Below are 22,694 nucleotides of genomic sequence, written 5' to 3' on the forward strand. Positions count from 1 at the left end.
AAGATCACAAACACTTTGTACAGTTTACATACAAACCTACAAGCTGTATATGCCAATCTTTCACTTTAGGTTAATAGAGTAGTCAGATAACATTAAAGGTGCTGTGTGTAAGTTTTTGACTCTTCTAAAGCATAAAAAAAACATAATATGTTTGCAGATATTTAAGAAACATCCCAAGTGAACATTCTTGTTTATCTGAAAAATGCTTAAGTCAGTTATTCTCCATTGAAAACGTGTTTTCTGTGCCAGAACACTGCCTTTGTTTTGGTTATTTTAACCCGCCCAATGCCAGTTTAGCCAATTATATTTCAGCAGCCCGTGTTGCCTTGCTCTCAAAGCATGCATCCGCAACCGAAATGCAACCTCCGGTAGACCGTAGCAGACTCCGAAATGAAACGCAGAATCAGAGTTCCATATTAGGGTATTAATTAGCAAGTAATATAAAGGTAACCCTTTATTTTAATGGTCCATTTGAGTTTTAGTAGACTGTCTGCTTGATATCTGTTGATACTGCTTCTTTAACAGACATTTAACTGACTATAAGAAACCTTGCAAGTAAATGTCCATTTACACTAATCCTAACCCAACCCAAACCCCAACTTAACAGTCTACTTATAATCTAATGTGAATTAGTTGGCATGTAGATGCAATGTAACTTAAATTCAACAAACAGATCATCAAAATAAAGTGTGACCAATTTAAATATTACGAAAGTAAACATTAGGTGAGGAGGTTGCATTGTAACCCTGTATCCCAAAAACATGCTCATGACTAGATTTGCAGTGATAAGCAATTTGGCGGTTTGCACCAAATGAAAACGACAGAAATACAGCCATTCAGAAGCAGAGAATATGCACTCACTTACGAAATGGTGAGGTTTATAATCTATTTAACACATATTAAACCTTTTTAGCATTATTAAATGTATGCTGAAAAATTGAGATTTGTTTTGTAACTTATCATGTGCTGTTCCTTTTAGTTAGAAAACGGCTAAAATCAGCATTTAGGCTCGATATTCAGGTACACTCATGTCAATCTGGCAACTTGCGATTGCATGTGTTTTGAGGCAGGAGTTCAATGCCTAGTTCAAGCATTGCATGTCAAACTTACATACTGCACCTTTAATACGGTGTTGCTGTACCAAATGTTTTAAAACAGCTGAGACACATTTTCCACCAGGGCATAACTTGCATTTTACTGTAATATTCTTATTTGCAAATGTAATGCAAGTATTTTCATAAGGAAAAACAGCTTGTACTGCTGGTTGAACTATAGTATGAACTAGCATGTGTTGGCCAAATGAACTACTCATTTCGATTTTCTTATTTTTGCACATTAAAGCTAATAAAATGTATTTTTCCCTTCTTCTTAGTTTAATATAGTAAGTGGAAAAAATGGTTGGCCTGGATTGTATTATAGTTTCCTTGAAGAAAAGTGTAAAATGATCTTGGAAAAAGTTATTTTAGCTTTTAGGTTTATAAAACTCATGCAAGTCGAGTTGAGTTTTTCTAAGAAAAAAAAAGGTATTTCTATGGTTATAACAATTATGTCTTGTTTAATTTATTATTGCTTGCCATTTTTTTAGAATAATTAAATTTTAGAATAATCATAGCAGTTTCTAAGTGAAAACGGTTTCTGCATAATTTTATTTTAAAGCATTTTGCTTGGTCGCAGATTTAATTTCTAGAGAATGCATGAAATAGTAAAATGTATAGTTTGAATTCATAAACACAGACTTATAACATGTTAATGTGGCTTCCCTAGAACATTTTGTTCATTACACCTGCTGCACTTTTCCTTTCTTTCGTAACGTCCTTGAAGCACATTTGTTTACAGAACCAGTTTATGAAATGACTGATGTGAAACTAGGTTCCCATGTGGTCAATACGCCAACAAAGTCTTCCAAGCAAAGAGGAAGAGAGAAAAAGTCCCACCAGTAAACAATGAACTACAAAAGACCAAAGCTTGAAAGCCCAAAGTAGACGAGTTATGAGGATGGTAGGATATGTGTACACTGTATGCAAACCCCACAGCGTACTTAGTTTTTTCACTCTTACATTGGTGTACCTGCACACAGTCAAAGTATAAGGTTTTTGCTAGCATGAAAGAACACATGCACACTACAAAAATGTAATTGTGTGCATTGTCTTCTTTTTATCTCAAAGTTATGAGATATAATATGAGATTATGAGATATATATGACCCATGCACTTGTCAATGTGGGCATCAAGTGTTTTTTACTGTTTTCAGTAAAAATTTTCTGTATTCAGAAAAAAAAAGTTCTTGTTCTGTCTCCTACTGTCTTTTGAATATTTAATATTTAGTGTATATTGAATATTTAGTGTTTACAATTTGTGGACAAGCTAATTAGTGCAAACAAAATACAAAAGCACTAGTCCAAGCTGTAAGGTCCTTGGATGTAGATGTACGTTTATTAAACTGTAAACAAAACTGTATGCATGTATATTGCCTCAATTTAGCTTTCACATCAGATGTAATATAAAAAGTCTTTTAAAATGAAAAATGGATTAAATAATTTTCCATCGCCAGTCACCGTAACAAACTTGTATAAAAAAATAGAACTAGATTTTTAACTAGATTAACAACAACTGTTTAACCGTCAGCTTATGATTTGAATCCGGAAGAAAGTAGTTCCTCATACAAAAGGGTTTTTGAGACTCTCCATGTTTGATTTTGCTTTTATATACACAATTATGCCGTCAAACTGTTGTATAAATGCAATATCACACAAGTAGCAATTTTTGTCATCTGCAGAAATATTTTGCTATTTCTATGCAGAATTTAAAAAATTCTTAATGATTTAGGGTGTATCACAACTAAAAACTTAATATATAAAATAAAAATAATAGTTAACTTTTATTTATGTTTACAATGCAAAACCAATTAGATCCACTTAATTTGTAAACAAAGCAAGTCTCTCATGTAATAGATCTACTAAAAGTGTATTGTAAATAAATCAACAGAACATTTTCATATTAGTCAATAATACTACTGAAATTAATTTTTAAAAACGGAATAAATATGAATTTACACACTTTTAACACACATGTAAAAAAAACACTGCTGTCGGAAGTACACTGTGGTAAATGTAGAGTATTACCTGTGTTAAGTGTGGCTGGTGGCAGTTCCACAGGTGATCCAGTGGCGAGCAGGTCTCCATGTTTTTCAGTAGCACGTCTGCGAGTTTTCCTGCGCTGGCTCTTGAACCACTTGAACGCGCGCCTGAAGGATGCTGCCCTTCTGCCGCCCCGTTTGCCTCTGCCATGCTGACGCTCCTCACTGAACACCTGCAGCATATCCAGGGGAATCAGATCCCCTATAGACTCACGGCCCGAGGACATCACAAAGCCTGACACACAAAAACACAAAACATTTAGTGAGCCCTCATTCAGCATTTCTGCCAGACTTGTAAATTACATGGACAATAAATCATGTGGGGCCACTTTATATTAAGTGGCCTTAACTACTGACGTCAAATAGTACGTACAATGTATTGTGTTTATATAGTATTGCACAACACAAAATGGTATTATTGAGATGAGAGGTTAAGGACATGTTGGGTGGAGGGGTCAACAGTGTAATTATAAACGTGATAACAGAAATTATTGTAATTACATGCATATCATTATAAAATAGAGATATAAACATGTATGCACATAAGAGTACCACATGATTCTTATATGCATATGTAATAAAAGTATTTTGAGCTTGTTCTAACCACTAATTAATATGATTCATTTAATTGCAAGTTCATAGTAATTAAGACAAATTCAATTCAATTTGCACCATTCAACTGCTAATACATCATATATTTAAGATTCACTGGACTGTGAATTCCTCTTTATAAAAGGAGCAAAAGCTAAAGACAATCAAAGACTAGCATTCCTGTCCTCTTCAATGGTTAATCTGTACATGTCTTTACACACTTTACAGGTGGGTTGTGAAATCGTGAAGTACTAATCACTATAGGAAAAGCAATAGTTGAAGAAAAACAAAACAGGATCCAGCATTACACAATCAACCATTCTCCTGGTCTGGCCTTGCTGGAAAATCAACCTTAGAGAATAGAGTAATAGACGATGCACTTCTGAGAAATCACATGATAAGCATTTTTCTGTTGTAATATACATAACAGTACTGGGGCTGCACGATATTGGAAAGAATCTGACATTGCGATATTTTGTTTTTTTTGCAATATATATTGCAATAACTTGAATAGCTTTATTTGCAAATAATTAATTTATTTTAGATTGATTGGCGTGATTCTCTGGGGGAGTGTGTGTGTGTGTGTGTGTGTGTGTGTGTGTGTATATATATATATATATATATATATATATATATATATATATATATATATATATATATATATATATATATATATATATATATATATATATATATATATATATATATATATATATATATATATATACACACACACCCCCTAGATGATGTTAATCCAGCATTTCTACGAATCTGTCAATCATATTTTCAAGTTCAGGAGAGAAGCAATGGTGGCCGCACAAGTCTTCACATTATTTTACATACATCGTTCAGCAATGTGGACACCTCCAAGTGGTGTTGAAAGAATCACATGCTGTATTTATAAAATATAATTCACCTCAAAAATGTCATTTCTGTCTTCATGTAATGTATTTGCGACTGCAAAATCACATGTGACGTGAGCTGACCGTCAGCTGTTACCAGTGGAAGGGCGGGCGGATGCGCGCTCGCCTCTGAATGAAGTCTACTTTAGGTGAACAGAACCTGCATATGCTGTAAATAACAGGTAATAATTCAACATCAGATTTATCATCAGCCTTAATGACCAGGACAAATCTAAAGTCTGTTCAAGTCCACCACTAGCATTTTTAACCAACCAGTACAGCTACACAAAGCCTATTGCTGTTTTACCACATGTTTGAGAATAACAATAATAATAGCCCACTCATATTAACCTTTATTTTAAATCTACAGCTATATATATATATATATATATATATATATATATATATATATATATATATATATATATATATATATATATATATATATATATATATAAAAATTACACCTCTCACAAATATATCTTTTAACTTAATATTTTTTTAATAGGAAGCTATTCAATATTATATTTGTGCATCTATATTAGTCAGTATTGAATCCAAATCTGGAGCTTATCTAACAAAAAAAGCTTACGATAACGGTCAGAAAAATATTAAATACACATTCTTAAAAAAGAAGAAAAATAAAATGTGCAGGTTGTAGTTTTTTTTCCCTTAAATTTAATTGTATTATCTTTCAATTTCTGAATATAGTTGGTGACTAAAATATTATTTTAATAAATATATCCATTTATTAAATCAGTTTTGTTGAAATGCACCAAAATACACTGCCTATATTGACTGAGAAATTGATGAAAATATTCTTTCAAAATAGGTGTACTCAATTATGCTGAACACTGTATATAATCTGAAATTACAGAATCCCAACTCAACATTGCAGACCCTGCGATGTGACTATTGCAGATGTGCACATTGTGATATCGATATATTGTGCAGCCCTAAACAGTACTAAAATTTCACAGGTACAATGCAGATTTTAGAGACAGTTTACAAAAAGTTAGATCTAGAAAGCTTAAATTGTTATGAAATGTGGAGGTAACTACTTGTTTTAATTCATATTGCGATGTTTATCTAAACAAAATATATTATTTAAAAAAAAGGGAAAAGTAAGGAAAATTTGCTTTTAAAAACAAGAAGATAAGAAATTGAGAGTTTAATCAGATTAAATGTCTGAAATCAGACATACACCACCAGATAGACATTGTTGTTTTCAACCATAACACGGAGCTATTTTTATTTTATTTATTTATTTTTTTAAGTAATCTGATTTTGAAGATTGAGGTCAAACAAAACATGACTGGCAAAACAGCAATAAACTGACAAATCATTCACAATAACATCCATCAAAAGGATGAACCTTTATTTAATGCTTGAAGTAGCATGATAATATCATTACAGAAAGTGCAGCATGCAGTATTTTGTTGTTAAGCTGATAATGATCTATAGGCCGATATCAATATATCATTTTAAATACCATTCATCATTTATCAGTGTGTTAGATCTGTGAAACAGCATCTTTCAGACAGGAAGACAACACACTACACTACTAATACAACTCAAACAAGCCACATCCCCTTAGGCAGGAATTATGTTAATTTAGGATATTGTGATGAGTACAGTCGAGGTGTCTGAGAGAGTGTTCAGAAACAGTGCTTACAGGTATAGTGAATAGCTCCTTTTGGAGACGACTTTGTATCTTTGCAGATCTTTCACATATGAGCAATTCCATGCAAATGTCAAGCTTGCCATGAAAAAAAAAAGTTTACCAAAATAGTGAAACCCTTTGTAGGTTTTTTTGTAGGCTTGTATTTCCCAGTACTGCAAAAACACTCCAAAATGTCTCTGATGAATCAAATTTAACTATTTGAAAACATCGACAAAGTCACACAAGAGGCAATTTCATATCCATCACATCCATAACAAAACGTTTTCCTCATAAATAAATAAAATCAACCATGTTGTTCTATAGAGAGCCAATTCTTATCCTTTTGATTAGCATTATTTATTTTGGGTGGTGCAGTTTAATTCACAGAATTTCTACAAGGCATGTTGTATACTGTAAACTTGCCGACTTTTTTGGTCACATCTATAACGCATGTTTATTTTCCTCATTTAAAATATAAAACATGTTAACAGATTGAATTTTTTCCTGACCCTATAACTCTGTGGTTGGTAGTTTTAGAAAATATAAACGGATGCTTCAATATAATCTTGACATATACTTTCTTTGTGAATTTATTTAGGATTTTACTGCAAGTGGCGCATCAATAAGCCTGAAATTGATGATATTTTACAACACTGGTTCCCAAACTTTTTGCTGTGTGCACCCCTTTCTAATATTTGACACCTGTCAAGCACCCCTTTCTCCGATTAAACTTCACATTTTTAACTACAATAATTAAATACCCATATTTTTTGTGTATGTGATTGAAATAAAAATAATAAAACGTTAATTTATTGGATGAGATTTTATGAAGTTGACAATTTTCACAGTGTCTTTAAGTACTGACAAAAGATCCTCTGGTATGTTTTTCCATTTATAGAGCTTCTTGGTGGTAGACTGCAGTGTACCCAGCAAACCGATGATGCAACTTTTTCGGATGAAAGCTCTAGCTCCTTTGTGCTTTCTTTTTTCCTTCTGCAGTTCCCCAATTTTCTTTAAAAAAAAATCTTACAGGCATGTCTTGTAAGTGGCTGTGTCTTGTTTGTAAGTGTCGGACCATATGAGGGCTTAGGATTGCAGTTAGCTAAAACCTCATCACAGACTACACATTGCAGATTTGGATTTTCTGCATCTCCAATACATGTAAACACAAAACCAATGTAACAATCACTATATTTGCGTTTCTTACTTGACATTTTCTCACTCTTTAGCGTAGGCCTAATTCTCTTCATCAGTACATCTCTGCTGAAGTTCTCCATTCCTGTCTATGCCTCTTCACCTTGTTCGTTATCCTCCAAGTCCATTTATTGCACAGCTCCATAGAAGAGACCGATGTAGATGGTTCATCCCTACCGTCACTTGACTTCTTAACAGTGCCCATTTTTAACCAGGTGTCCATTTTGATGAATATAGTAAGCAGAAAAAAATTACAAATGTACTATCAATTAGCGCCTAATGGGAAAGGGTGGGGCTATTGTGACGCAGACGTAAAACGTTAAATGTGATTTATTTTTTTCTCTCACAGTGATTTCTTTTCTCTGAAAAAGAATTTCTTTTCTCTGAAAAATATGATGTGAAGTTTACTCAAGATAAATGCATGAATATAATAAAAGATAAAATTTTCAACCATTATATTGTTTCGTGCACTCCTGGTGGTCAGACTGCACATTCCAGTTTGGGAACCGCTGTTTTACACTGCTGAAAAGAAACTAAGTTGAATGTGTAAAAAAAAATAGACAGACACTTTTTTTTCCACTATTCACTTGCACATATATTACTTAAGGAACCAAATGAACCAGAACGGCTACTTTTGTTATCTCAAAGCATTACGAACCCAAAAGAGAAAACAGTTCTTGTTTTGAAAAGACCTAGAACAGCAGAACCGACAGTGATGGTCCACATAGTTCCTAATGTCTGACCCTAATGATCTGCATCGCACACAAAAAATTGCAAATGAGCTTCATTCCTGAACACCTAGTCATCAGCTCCACCCTTGCACACACAGATACTGATACACACCCTGACACAGCACACACACACAGACAGAAGCACACACTTATGGTGTGTACAACATTTAAACACAAGGCATTATATCTTGAATAAACACACCCAGCAGATGTATTTACTCAGGGAGGTCATTCTACTCAATTAATAAGACACACAAACATCCACAAAGGACAGAACTTCGCATGAATACACAAAGCATAATATAAACAGCGAGTTGAAAATGATGCTGTTTAACATAAACAAGCTGGGATGGAGCAGCTCAATATTGAAGGCGGCTAGAGAGAAAAAAGCAAGTACACACTAACACAATGAGGAAACTGGAGCCGATTTCACATGTGTGAGCAAGAGGGAGAGCAACACATCCTCATGTGGCTGCAGAGCTCAGTTTGGCGGGTCAGTGGACCAATCAGAATGCAGCGTTCTGACTCACTCAGTCACTATGGAAATGCACAAAAACAAACAGCAAAACCTGCCGCAGAGTTGATCTACTTTTCACCATAATCACATCAGTTTGATCCTGGATCAGAGTTATAAACACGGACTCATTTATTTTTCTGGGAGCTGCAGATGATTCATTTGCATTTAGTTATATAATTTGAGTTATTTTAATAAACATGTTAGGGACTTATTTGCATGACATCACAGGTCTGTTTTGTTTGGATGTTCTACCTGCGGTTTAATCCTCAAATACACAAGCATGCTCGCTAACAATTACTGCACACACACTCCCATGCTAAAACTCTCACTGTACTTTCTCAGAAAAATGCACAGCTCTTCCAACAGGCGTGTCTGCATGTGTGTGTCAAGTGATTCGACAGTTTTTAGGGTGGAATCAAACATTGAGCTCCAAACGACATTTCTTTTTTGTGGTATTCCCCCAAATAACTGGCTAGAGCTTTTTCTACTTTGCTTACTGGAATCATCATGATCAACACCACACTGTATGCAGCCAAAAACATTTCAAGTACTAGCATGCTCCTATGTCATTATCTTGGTCACATGACCTCATTAGCGCTTGTCATTGTCATCATTATGGATAGTTGTTTTGCAACTTTAATCCAATTATGTGCAAAAACAATTGAGCTTTCTGTAATCAAATAAGTCGAGACAAAGAATATGATACGATTACTGCTTGCCTTTTGTTCGACACACTGGCAATGGAAAATTGAGTGTGCTGTATTGTGGATTGAGAACTACACTAGTGTTTCAGCAGTGCTATGTTAAAACATAGATAAATTCATACACTACAAACACTATTCAAACTTGTGCAAATGTTCCTCAACAAAGTTTTTGTCGCATTAACCTTCACTAGATATGAACATTCAAAGAATTGCAAAATCAACAACTTCATAATACAGCATGGCCAACTGTTTATGGTGTTAACAAACATAACAATTAGACATCCTCCAATATATCTAGACCAGAGGTGAACTTATTTAAAAACACAAGAGTGAACAGTGGAGTTCAATGCTGAACACACTAGTTAAGCAGAATCTGCCTTTACCTTGTGTTGCTCACCACAGCCTCTGCATAGTCCTCTATCCATCAGGTGACAGTATGTACATTTAAACTAACTCTGATTAATTTACAATGTTTAGTTGAAACTTTGGGTGTTGCTAGGCCTATTTTAAGAGGGATGAAGCCTCCCAATATTTCTACACAGCCCCCCTAAAAAATTAGCAATTAGCTCATAAACTTTACACTAAATTAGTGCCCTCAGTCCCTTTTAAATTTGATATAAAAACGGTGGCAGAATTCAGCTCCTCCCCGTTGTTTGATTTTCATTTGATCAGCAAACTACAGCCGTGGACAGCGAGTAGACAACAAGAAAATGAGGTGTTTATCGAAAAATTGCTATAGTATCTGCTTATTTGCAGTTCTTTGATATAGATAACCTTTTATCACCTGTATTCCAAATTCAAAGAGGAGCAGTCGTGTTTTCTCGGCGTTCACCTCATCAAAATGAAGTAAAAACTAAACTAACTAAAATTGAAATAACGAACATTGTGCATTTTTATTTCAAAATAAACTACCAATATTAAACACACACACACACACACACACACACACACACACACACACACACACTAAAACATTCAGTTTTAGTAAGCTTTAACCAATAAAAAAAAAAATGAACAAATAAACAAACTAAAGATTACATTAGATTTGAAATTGACAATCTTGAAACATCTCTATCATTCTTCCTCTCCTCAGATGGGATGGTGGGCTAAATCAAAGGTTACCATGGGCCAACTTTGCCCCGCAGGCCCTAGTTTGGGCATCTCTGACTTAATAAAAATAAAATAAATAAATAAGCCATTCTAATACTTAATAAAAACATGTATACTAAAAGTTTGATGGATGAATCCTTTTAGGTAAATGTGTACATAAATTTAGTCTGACATTTACTATTCTAATTAACAAGGTAGCCAAAAGTTGTGTGATTTTCACTTGCCCCATCAAAAATAAAAGATTAAAATTGAATGCGTTTAATATTACAACAATAATAATAATTTAATAATAAAAACATATAGGTCAGGTCCGTATCTCAGCAGTAAATAAATGGAGAACTTTAAAGCAAATGTAACAGTAAGGAAAGTAATTAAATACTATTTTTTAAGAGTTAAAAGCTTTATTGAGATAGATTGTTGGTGATTGTGTGGGTGTTACTAGCCAGATTGAGTAGGTATACATGAACAAAGGAAAATTAAGACCTACGACACATTTCAGAAGATTTAAGACCTAAAATTTAGCTTTTTATATTTAAGACATTTTAAGACTAAGGCATTGCGGATATTCCTGTAAAATAAAAAAAGGTCTGTATGTAATAAAACGGGAAATTGAATTGGCTTGCTGTCCATGAAGGAAACATGAACCCAAGTTCGAACTTCCCCTAAAAATGTACCAAAGTAAGGAAAATGAAAGAAATAGACTGAGGAGGTAATGGGGTGGTCTATGGATGCCAGAGGATTTTTTGCAAAGACATAAGTGACTGCTGTTATAAATTTTGCTCATAATGAGGACTGAAGGGCAGCACGGTGGCTCAGTGGTTAACAGTTGCCTCACAGCAAGAAGGTTACTGGTTTGTTTCCCCCACAGTCCAAAGACATGCCCTATCGGTGAATTGGGTAAACAAAGTGAGGGAGTGTGTGTGTTAATGCAAGAGTGTATGGGTGTTTCCCAGTACTGGGTTGCAGCTGGAAGGGCATTTGCTGCATAAAACATATGCTGGAATAGTTGGCGGTTCATTCCGCTGTGGCGACCCCTGATAAATAAGGAACTATGCCGAAGGAAAATGAATGAATGATGACTCACAGGACTAAATGATTAGGCTCATCCCAATTTAGAACATCAATTATTTTAAACAGTGCTGCTTTCTTTTCAGCATTTTCTATGCTGATCTAAAGTACAGATGGAATCTTCGTTACATCGATCAGACATGATCAGCATTCTTGCTTAATGTTAATTTCTTGCAAAACTAAATACTGAATATTATTAATTTCGCCCCAAACATTTCAACAGTAATATGCATACCATGTTCACTATGACAGTATTCTATTACATAGTTATCCTCATTAACTAAGTATGAGGTGTGTGCCAGACAGAGACACCTGGCTTAGCACACCTGCACACACTACAGCAGAGGATGTGTGCGTGTGTGTGTGTGCTCATGTGGGTAACAGGAAACGGAGGTAAATCTGGAAGATAAAATGCCTGAGGGATATTAACTGTGGTCACACGAACACACACACAGAATTGTACTATGCTTACCTTATCTGCAGCTTCGTTCTACTAGTGTTTCATGGCAGAGAGTTCACTAGGTGGACGGAACAGACTGGCATTTCTACCCACACGCATTGTGCACAGGGATTTTCCAGTCAAAGAGACATTCACTTATGAGCAACGCATCTTGTGTTGGTTACACACCAGACGTTACATGTAGAACTATGTGCAGCATCACAAGCGTGTGAGACAGGAACACTTTTATGTCTCGTACGCAGACAATTCGGAAACGCTTTTTTGGGCCTCAAACCCAAGGAATTCAGGGTAAGGGAGCTGAATTCCTCCTTAAGTGCTGCTGGGGAACGGTGAAGGAAAGTGCTGATAGCTGTCATGCTAACTGCACATTATGTCCTTATGGGAGTGTCTGTCTTTCCTCAGAGCTACCATTACAGTGCATTAGCACAATATCACAGACTGATACAAAACACATGAATCCGAGAAGACCACCCGAGGTATGGCTTTATATCAGATATTCGTGTGACGTGAAATAAATCCAAAGGAGATAAGTGTATTTTTTTATCATGAGGGAATACAATCACTATTTAACTTCCACACTTCAGTGATGTGTTTGCTGACGATCAGATCAGATTTCAGTCTGATTTCATCCTCAAAAATACACACTCTGATGTTTGGATGCGTTTTGTTCTATTGGTAAACTGTGTGTGTGTGTGTGTGTGTGTGTGTTCTGGGGCTTTGCAGCAGCTTGTCGAGAGCAGGAGTAACATTCCTAAACGACTGATAATTGTATAATTCCTGTGGGTTCCTCCTGCAGCTCCTCCTCTCCTTCCATCATTGTCTTCTTTCTCTTATCCTGTTTTTCCTCAGTCCTTCTTCTATTAAACTGCTAATGTCTGGGTTTTAATGGAGCTTCTTGAGTCTCAAAACAAAACTCTCACCGCATTACATCAAACCATGCAGAACCGTCTCACTGTATCATCATAAAATCAAGAACACTGAAAAATGATTCACTGGGTTTACAAAATGTTAAGGTAAGTGGTTGCAAACAATTTATATGGGCTGAATTTCAACTAATTAAATTTGGTAATATTAACTAACTTGATTTGTTAGGTTTAATTTCAGCAATTTACCAAAATTACTTAAATGCAACAACTTACCTAAATAGAAATTTGTAAATCCAATGAATCATTTTCAGTGAAGTAATAAATATGATTTCCATAAAACTCTTTTACATCTTAATACAAATCAATCTTAATAAAATATCATCTTGCTAAAATATCTCATCTCATCTCATTTTCATCCGCTTTTCTGGGACTGTGTCACGGGGCAGCAGTCTTAAGAGAGAAATCCAGACTTTGTCTCCCCAGACACTTCCTCCAGCTCCTCCAGGGGGATCCCGAGGTGTTCCCTGGTCAACCGAAAGACATCCAGCGTGTCCTGGATCTTCCCCGAGGACTGCTCCAGGTGGGACATGCCTGGAACACCTCACCTTTTTTATAATTATAAAATCATGACTCTTCTCATTTTTTTACACAATCAAGAAATACCTTATTGCATAATCTACATGAAGCCAATAATTATTGTTGTATAAAGCACAGGGGAACAGATATCGTTGACTATTTCTTAACAAGGCCACATATTAAGCTCTGGGTAGACTAGATGGTAAACAAAAAGTCACTTCTAGTTATCCGTATATTGAATGCTGACAAATCAGTCTAAAATTAGGACCTAGGGGCTGCGCCCAAAGCTGATTGATGCACAAGTGCAAAGAAAACCATCCAATCTTACAGAAGGCTGAGGCACAAGTCACACAACAAAGCACATCACACTCTCTGTGAATGGGACTTTACTGCTGTAAACCAATCAGAGAGATTGTGTTGACCCTGTCCTTCATCAATAATGCCTACAAGAGTGCCAGACCCAAACTTTTCCAGGTTTTCTAGTCCTAATAGTCCTGTTTTCATTTTGTACATCAGAAACAAGTGATGAATTGCACAGTTCTGTTCAATGTTCTCCTGGGAAATCCTGAGCCCGGCCATTCATTTGGACTTAAATTTAGCAAACACATGATTCACCAATCAGATGATTCCTAACTTACTATAAATAACCAGAGTCTCCTGCCTCAGTTATCTTCGTCATGAAAAATCCACCCTTCCACCCCTATGTTCTCCCCATGCTTGCGTGGGTTTTCTCTGGGCTCTCCAGTTTCCTCCCACAATCTAAAAGAGATGAGCTCTTAATCAGCAGTATATAGCTCCATAGCAATCCCTAATTTTTTATTAGCCATAAATAAGCAGGAGAGTTCGAGACCTACCAGAGCTCAAACTCCCCTCTCGTCTTGCAAACGAAGGGTCTTATGAGCTCAGGGCTCTCTCAGCATGCCAGACACACTTTATAATCAATCATCAGCTGAGTGTGAACTCTTTATATGGATTTATGTTGAGTAGGGTTGCACGTTTTGCCTGTACTTTAGTAGCACCGCGATACTATGGCTCTAAAATACTGGCGGTGACTTTGTAGCTTGTAAACGATAGTATCGTCATTGACGGTTCTACAATAGTTAATGATGAATGTGGAAAAGTCATTAAATCCTCACAGGTTTGTGCCGGCAAATAATCAGTGGATCACTTTATTTTAATTTGTTTTTTGGTGCATCAAACACAATGTGAATCAGTTCATTTTTGTTCCTGTGAATATCATTTAGCTATGATTACCACACCACAATCTCTTAAAAAGAACAACACATTAAAGTGACATTTAAAAATGACTTTGGGTTACCTAATAAGACAGAAAAAATACAATAGATAAAAAAAAAATAGAAACAGGAAACAATAAAAACACATTTTTTTTTAACTTCATATTTGGTTGAAAAAAAATCTCTTCTTGTAATGAATTTCGTTTGGTATAATTTTTGTCTTAGTTAAATGTATTTTTGTTGGTCAGTTATCTGCAAAATAAACAAAAAAACTATTAAAATTTGAGATGAAGTAAGGTGCGTTAAAAGCCTCGATTTTTCTGTGGCTCAAACACAAACTGTTAAACGAAAGTGAAATATTCATAATGTCGAATAATGTCTTATTGTTAAATGCATGACCAAAAAGAAGAAGAATAGGATATTTTAAACTCATTTCACGTGACAAAAAGCATCTGCTTTAAGAACCGAAACCCTGCGACTGTCCCCATGGTGCTTCAATAATTTAAACTGAGAGTCTATATGTTTGAGTCATTCTGTCAGATAAAAATGCTAAAAACAAATTCATATTTTAGAGAAAGCAACACAGCAGTTAAGTATTAAAACATATAAAATATAATATTTGTGACAACTTGCTTCATTTTGTAGATTTGAGTTATGAATTTATACAGTAATCGCAATACTGCTTGGTATTCTCCTGATACTTCAGCTGGTATAGTATCATGGCCTAAATTTATGCCATTGTGAGTCGTGACAACCGTAGTGTTGAGACAACATGAAGTTCTGTGTGGAACCCAATTTTTGTTTATTTATTTATTTTTTTTAGAATAAATGGGTTGAAGGACATGACGAAGTTAAAGGTGTTGTCCTGGCCTTCAAATTCTCCAGATTTCAATCCGAATAAGCATCTGTGGGACGAGCTGGACCAACAGGTTTGATCCACACTAGCTCCACCACACAACCTACAGGACTTGAAGGATCAGCTCCAAAACATTTGTGCAAGAAACCACAGGACAGGCATTGGCTGGCACATGAAGAACCAAAAGCATATTATGCAGGTGCTTGTAATATTTAGGCTCAGGGTGTATCATCTTCAAACAATGCAGAACTGCCCTCCCTGTATAATGCTGATACAATCCAAAACACTTTTACTTTCATCATGTCTCACTTAACACTTCTCTTACGCTAATTAGGAGTGTTTCACGCTCAATTAGTTCTGCAGGTATCGGGGCTGATCATATAATGATTAATTGTCAGAACAGCCCGTTTCATCAAGAGTTTTAAATTGAAACTACTCAAGCTCTGAAGGAATATTATCATCCAGCAACACAAAGATCAATGAGATTTAATCTACCAGCCGTTGATAAAGCTATCAGACTGATCAATCAGTGCTCCGTTTCAGGGTCTGTTGTGCCAGCTGATGGGTTACTGCCCTGGAGCCAAACCAGCCAATTGTCAGATGATTTGCTTGCCAAGGAAAACCAGTTTTAAGTTTCCCTGAATAAAGCAACATTTGCTAGCGTGGGAAAACCATCATCAACAACACTTCAAACAGATCTCATTCTCAATTTGCCATTAAAAAGGTGCTGGAAGTTATTTCCCATGTTTGCTAAATTCAACCACAGATCTTCAAAAACTTTGATTGTGTGTCAAAACCACAAATTGCTGCTTCCTCAGCTCTGCATAAAAACACATTTATTCTGCTTTTGGAATATTTTATTTCCTATTAAAACAGGACTTTTGAGTGAGACAAGTTTAAGAGCTCATCTCTTTTTAATTTTTTTCCCTACCAACTATGCATACATGACGCTATGGATTTCCACAAAGAGACACAGAATTAGGGCTGCACGACTTTGGGAAATATTGGACATTGCGATATCTTATTTTTTGCCATATATATTGCGATATGAACACAATGTCAGCAGATGGCTTTAATAACTCTATTTTGAAATCCTTAATATAGATTGACTGGGATATTTTTGTAATGCAGTGAATCAAACAAATTGCAAGCATTTATAAAGGTCTGATGGACAAAAACAAAGATAAAAGTTTAACAAGAAATGCTTTATTGTTCTCTGGAGAGTCAAACAGTAGTCAGATATTCAGGTACGGTAATTAAATAATCAAATGTAATGTGAAATAACACTGTACAGTCTTCATTGCTGATAAATTATAATCCCAGCTCAACATCGCAGATCCTGTGATGTGACTATTGTGAATGCACACATTGCAAAATGGATGCTGAAATGATATATTGTGCAGCCATGCACAGAAAATGACTGGTAGTACAACTGATAGCGATGACTTGTAACAATGGGCTGTATGCACACTGTTTTTCAGCAAATGCTAAGCTTCCGGTGAAAGCTTTATGACTATTTTCAATTTCATAAGGTTTCTTTTACAGCACTAATGTTGTAATTTAATTCAAACATAATCAGTTAAATAGATGCAAGCATACATTTAGCGGTTAAAGCTAAAAAAAAAAAAAAGGGGGATGAAAGACAGTTTAAACGTAAGCGATGTCATTAGTGGAAGCATAGCGCAGAAATTCCATTGAAAATATTGGGGTAAAATAATGCCCATATTTTAAAGACATGTCGCGAAAAAATATAATTTAATGCAGTGCTTCTTTATGGTCTGATACCCACATATCTCAGCCAGGCAGTGAAGATCTCTGTTTTAAAAGAAAGCAGATCATAAACACTGCAATTTTGTATGGGATGCCAATTAACTGGAAGCCCTGGGGCTGGCTGACTGAAATTAGAAGTCTGTGTGCATATACCCCATTTATGCTGCATTTAAAACATTTTGGATGAATAGATCAGTACACCCAATCAAATCATTATACAGACTATTATCCGTCAACATTAAACCACAAGAAACTACTTAAATACGAAGTTTGCATGTTCTGTAGATTACTACATGCATACTGATAGGTCTGTTTTGCTAGTGGTTTTGTTAGCTTTTGACGCCTATTTGAGGACAAAGTATAAACTTTACTTCCTACAGCTGATCTAAAAAAAAAAAAGTCACTGTTCTACTGTTTTTCTCCAAATATAAGCTGTTCTGCTTGGTTATAAATTTGTATTTTGTTTTAATTTCTAAAAAAATGGTTGTGAAGTTTCACTCATATTAAGAATTAAATATGCTCATTGATTACTAAAGTGTTTTATTATTATTATTAATATTTTTTTTATTTAAAAAAGGACAAATAAAATGAAGTTTGGGAAAAAAATAAAACATTTCACATGACCCTAATGTTGCTGCTTACATTTTTTTTAAGTCTGCATGTTCTGCGTGTGTGGATTATAACACACATACTGAGGTGTGTTTTGCTAGTGGTTTTGTTAGCTTCTGACGTCTATTTGAGGACAAAGTATGAGTTTACTTCCATGATCACATTTTTTTTTCTGGCCGTCTTATTTTGGCTAGAATAAAAGCAGTTTTTGATTTTTTAAAAATCATTTTAAGGTCAAAATTATTAGCCCGTTCAAGCTATATATTTTTTTCGATAGTCTAATTACCCTAACCTGTCTAGATAACCCAATTAACCTAGTTAAGACTTTAAATGTGCCTTTAAGCTGTATAGAAGTGTCTTGAAAATATCCAGTAAAATATTATGCACTGTCATTATGACAAAGATAAAATAAATTAGTTATTAAAATGATTATGTTTAAAAATGTGTTGAAAAAAAATCTTCTCTCCGTTAAACTGAAACTGGGGAAAAAATAAACAGGGGGGCTTATAATTCAGGAGGGCTAATAATGCTGACTTCAACTGCAAAATAAATATGCTCTTTGATTACTAAAGTGTATTATCATTATTATCATCATCATTATTATTATTATTAATAATAATGCAATTCTAATTCAAAAGGACAAATAAAATGAAATTTGGAGAAAAAAAACTGAATTCACATGACTCTAATATTGCTGCTTACATTTTTAAAGCCATAATTTACTACTTCCTAGTGCATTTTTCTATACTGTGCGTCAAACATCATTGTACTGTTTGCATGTTATTTCCTATTAAAACAGGACTTTGGAGTGAGACATGTTGAACCAAAAATCTGTGAAGCAAAAAAATCCAAATAATGATAGTAATAATAAAAAAATCTTTAAAAAAATAAAATAAATAAAAATCTACAAAACATGCTTAGAAAAATCGAAAAATATACAAAATTTGCTGAAAAATCTACAAAACATCTAAATGAATTAATCTGCCAATCAAAGCATAAACGAACAAATGCAAAGCCTTCTTTAAAATGACGAGGTCTGTTGCGCCAATCACAATAAGTAAATATTTTTATCTTCACCCATTTCCATGTCAGTGTGGCGCTGCAATTCATCAACACACATTTCACAAACAACTGGTCACCATGACAACAGGCTATGACCTCACCACGTGGCTGTTGAGGAACGAGCATGTGAAACACGTCAAAAACACTGCGAGCGATGGATTCAGATCATGCAAAAGCAAATTAACCATAAATAAAACCAAAGGGACGCTCTATTAGATCAGTCAGTAACTTTATTTCCTACAGTTGGCCAGTGGAAAACACACACACACACACACACACCTCCCATTTCAGCACACACTTGCGCAACTGATCTGGAATCTCTACAGAAACAAGCCTCTGCATGGCAGCCTGACGGGTACAGACACACCCAAGACCAACAATACCTACAATCACCTTTCTCTAGCTCTCTTTCTCTCTCTCTTTCTCAAGTCACCCATGATTAACAGCACACAAGCTAAGAATATAAGTGCAGGAGTCCCTCAGTCTCGCTCCACCTCTCCAAACCCCTCTGCTTCAGGTTAATATGCAAACCTGCTCAAGGTGAAGCACCTCTAAGCTACATGTGTGTGTAAAGGACACTCACACACTGCTAAAACATGCACAACTGATACTGATTTAGTTTTTTTTTTCCCTTCACTGGAATTTAACAATTTATTGTAATTCTATAGATCAGTGCCAGATAAGAAATGTCTGAGATGATAAACATATGTGGAAGGAAAATGACCAACAAAAACAACAACAACAACAACAACAAAATATAATTTGTAAAGTTGTATTTATATTTCAAAGTCTCATTTTTTGAAAATGGTCAAGGAAAACTTGTGATGTAACCTAGGGGTTTTACATGTTTAGATGTCACAGATAAACAAATATTAGCATCCTTTTATGAGGGACCCCATTGGACAATTTTAAGTATTAAGTAACTCATTAATTTTAAGTAACTCATATTAAAAAAAAACTAGAAATAGGTGTAAAATATCATTGGAATATGCAGTTACTGAGTTACAATATTGCATTTGTTGTGATTGTTCATCATTTTAAAATAATTGCATTTATGTTTGTTGTAGTCTATATTTTATTTATTGTAACAAATTCACTGGACAATTTAAATATTACATATACTGTACTATACTATATAATTTAAATATTGCATATACATTTTGGATTATTTTATAGTTATTAGATTTACTCAATTTCTATGTATTAGCTTGTCTCCTTTATACTGGTGTGTTATTATTATAATTTTTATCTTAATTTTATCCTTATAATTATTTTTATCTTTAAAATATGATTGTTTATATTTATCTTAGTATTACTTTATTTAATTACTGATTTTTTTTCATTTCTATAATTCATTTTGTCATATTAGTCCTTTTCTTACATTACTAATTATATGTTTTCTTATTTTAAAATACTTCTTCTTTTTGACAATTCCTGCTTTAACTGATAAATAAATACAATTAAAATGTTTTCCTTGATTTGACCTTGGCCAACCTTCAGGTTTTTTGTGAAAATATATTAAAATAATACAGTCATGAGAGAGTCTACAGGGGTTTATCTTTGTCACATGACTACAAAACAGCTCAGTGAACACTGGTTGCACCACACTGACTGACACTTAAAAAAAAATTAATAATAATAATAATAATTATATTAACAACAACAACAACAACAACAACAATAAATAATTATATAATAAAATAATATTGATTAAAAAAACTAATGTTGTGAATCGAATGCAGCAGAACTTAAAATTTTTATGAGAACACTTATGAAGGTAAAGCTAATTATGAATTAAAATTTTTTTGACAGATTCCCTCCTGCCCAAAAAAATCAGAGAGCAATTTTATTACAAAATTGTGCAATTCGTTGTTCGTATAAATTGTGTTGCAGTTTAAATTAGATTACAAAAATTTTAATTATTAAAAATGAAAGTCACTGACCTAACCCTTTACCATACCCACCCACCAACAAATAATAATGATAACAATACTAATAAATTTCAAAAATATCAACCACTTAGTAGAGGTTGATTTATCGGTTTAAAAGTACCAAAATTAATACATATATTAGGAAAAGTGTAAAAATCAGAAAATATTAAATATTTCAGATTCTCATTTAACACATTTTCTTTTTTTTTCTTTTTTTTTCTTTTTTTTTTTTACAATAAAATGAAAATCAAGTGTAGTGCAACAGGATTATGTTTGTTTGATTTTTGTGTAAACCAGTCACTTTAAATGAATTTCATTATTTAAAACCATGGTCAACCATTTGGTAGACGAGGTAGTTTAAGGATTAGATAGAGAATTAAAAATATGTGGAATTTAATTGAATTGAATTTTTTTTTTTTTGACGTTTAGACAAATTGTACAAAAATACTAGAATTCCATACATTTTGAAATAAAACAGTCGAGGATATAAACACAATAAAGCCCTGGGCTTGTTTCCATTGCGATCCTCGCTGTTAAAAAACAAAAGTATACAGAATACAAATACAGATTAATGCATAAAACAAACCGTACCTCCACATCTAAAACAGGACTTAACAGGATTATTCACAACACAATAACATATAAAAAGCATCATCATCCAGCACACAAGCTAACCATCCTCAAACAACCATCTTGTTCAGTAAATGAAAGCATGCAATCAAGTGAAAGAGACTTAAGTTACTGAAACTAAGACCACACAGAGACGGACAAACTTTAATGATTAAACCCACAGAGCAAACAATAGAGCTGAGTAAATAAAGTGTTCTAGTTTTACCTCTAACTTTACTTCATACACACTTCACGTGTTGTCATGTCATATTCATATTCATATTTGAGCAGTTTTTGTTTTTACCTGTATAGTCGGGATCCCCCAGTTTCCTCTCGTCCAGCGCTATAAAATCCCTTAGATCGGACGGACCATGTGAGTCTGGTCTGGAAAGTTCAGGTGAGGCATTTCCACAAAACTGTTTTCGGACAAAGTCGTCCCTCAGAGAGCAGTGAGTCTGGAATAGTGCTTGCAGACTGGGCTTCTTCAGGTCCTCCTCTCCGCTTAATCCTCAAGAGGCTCCAGGTGAGAATTAAAGGGAGTTTCCAAACATTTTCAGCTGCTCGGCCGCTCAGTGGCGCCTCCCCGCGGCCGCGCCACAAACACATCCTGTAGACGTCATTACGTAACACGCTGATTAAAGGGCGTGGAGCTGATTTATATGCCATTTATGACTTACAGGATGTATTGCTATGGTGATGCTTAGTCATTTCAGGACAAATTTTTAAATAAGATAAATGCGAAATAATAAAAAAGTAATAAATAAAGTGCAAAAAAAAAAAACTAAAAAATAATAAAATGATAAAGGGCACCTATGATGAAAATCATCTTTTATTAGCTGTTTGGACAGAACTGTGTAGATACAGTGTGTGGACTGTCATATTGGAATGATATAAACCCAACAAGTCTCTTTTCCCTGTGATTTTGAGGCCCACCGCAACGTGACATAGGAGTCTGGTTTTCCCCGCCCATTGCATTGATTGACAGGCGCCATCTTTCTATAATAACATGTATACAATACACATGTCCACAGAACATTTTTTTGCAAATAAACTGGCATTAAAATTTATTACAATTCTCTTTGATTTTCATTAGTTTTATAAGTTT

At 34.5% G+C, this 22,694-nt stretch overlaps 1 protein-coding gene and 1 long non-coding RNA gene across 2 annotated transcripts in view; one reads left to right on the top strand and one right to left on the bottom strand.

The window, feature by feature from the left end:
- si:dkey-157l19.2 overlaps positions 1–22,065 on the bottom strand; it is a 44,404-nt gene extending 22,339 nt beyond the window's left edge. The window contains exons 1-2 of the mRNA XM_087279635.1: positions 21,894–22,065; positions 3,122–3,370 (exon numbers count right to left, since the gene is read on the bottom strand). Of these exons, the coding sequence (XP_087135761.1) occupies positions 3,122–3,362 (241 nt within the window). The 5' untranslated portion in view covers positions 3,363–3,370; positions 21,894–22,065. The remainder of the gene's footprint in view (positions 1–3,121; positions 3,371–21,893) is intronic.
- Positions 12,876–18,004, top strand: LOC141377036 (uncharacterized). Its single transcript, XR_015506255.1, has 3 exons — positions 12,876–13,088; positions 13,391–13,521; positions 15,576–18,004. It is a non-coding gene; the product is annotated as an uncharacterized LOC141377036 (long non-coding RNA).
- Positions 22,066–22,694: the final 629 nt, after the last annotated feature.

The sequence above is a fragment of the Danio rerio genome, chromosome 13, assembly GCF_052040795.2.
Source record: "Danio rerio strain M-AB ecotype USA chromosome 13, GRCz13ab, whole genome shotgun sequence".
Classification (NCBI taxonomy): Eukaryota; Metazoa; Chordata; class Actinopteri; order Cypriniformes; family Danionidae; genus Danio; species Danio rerio.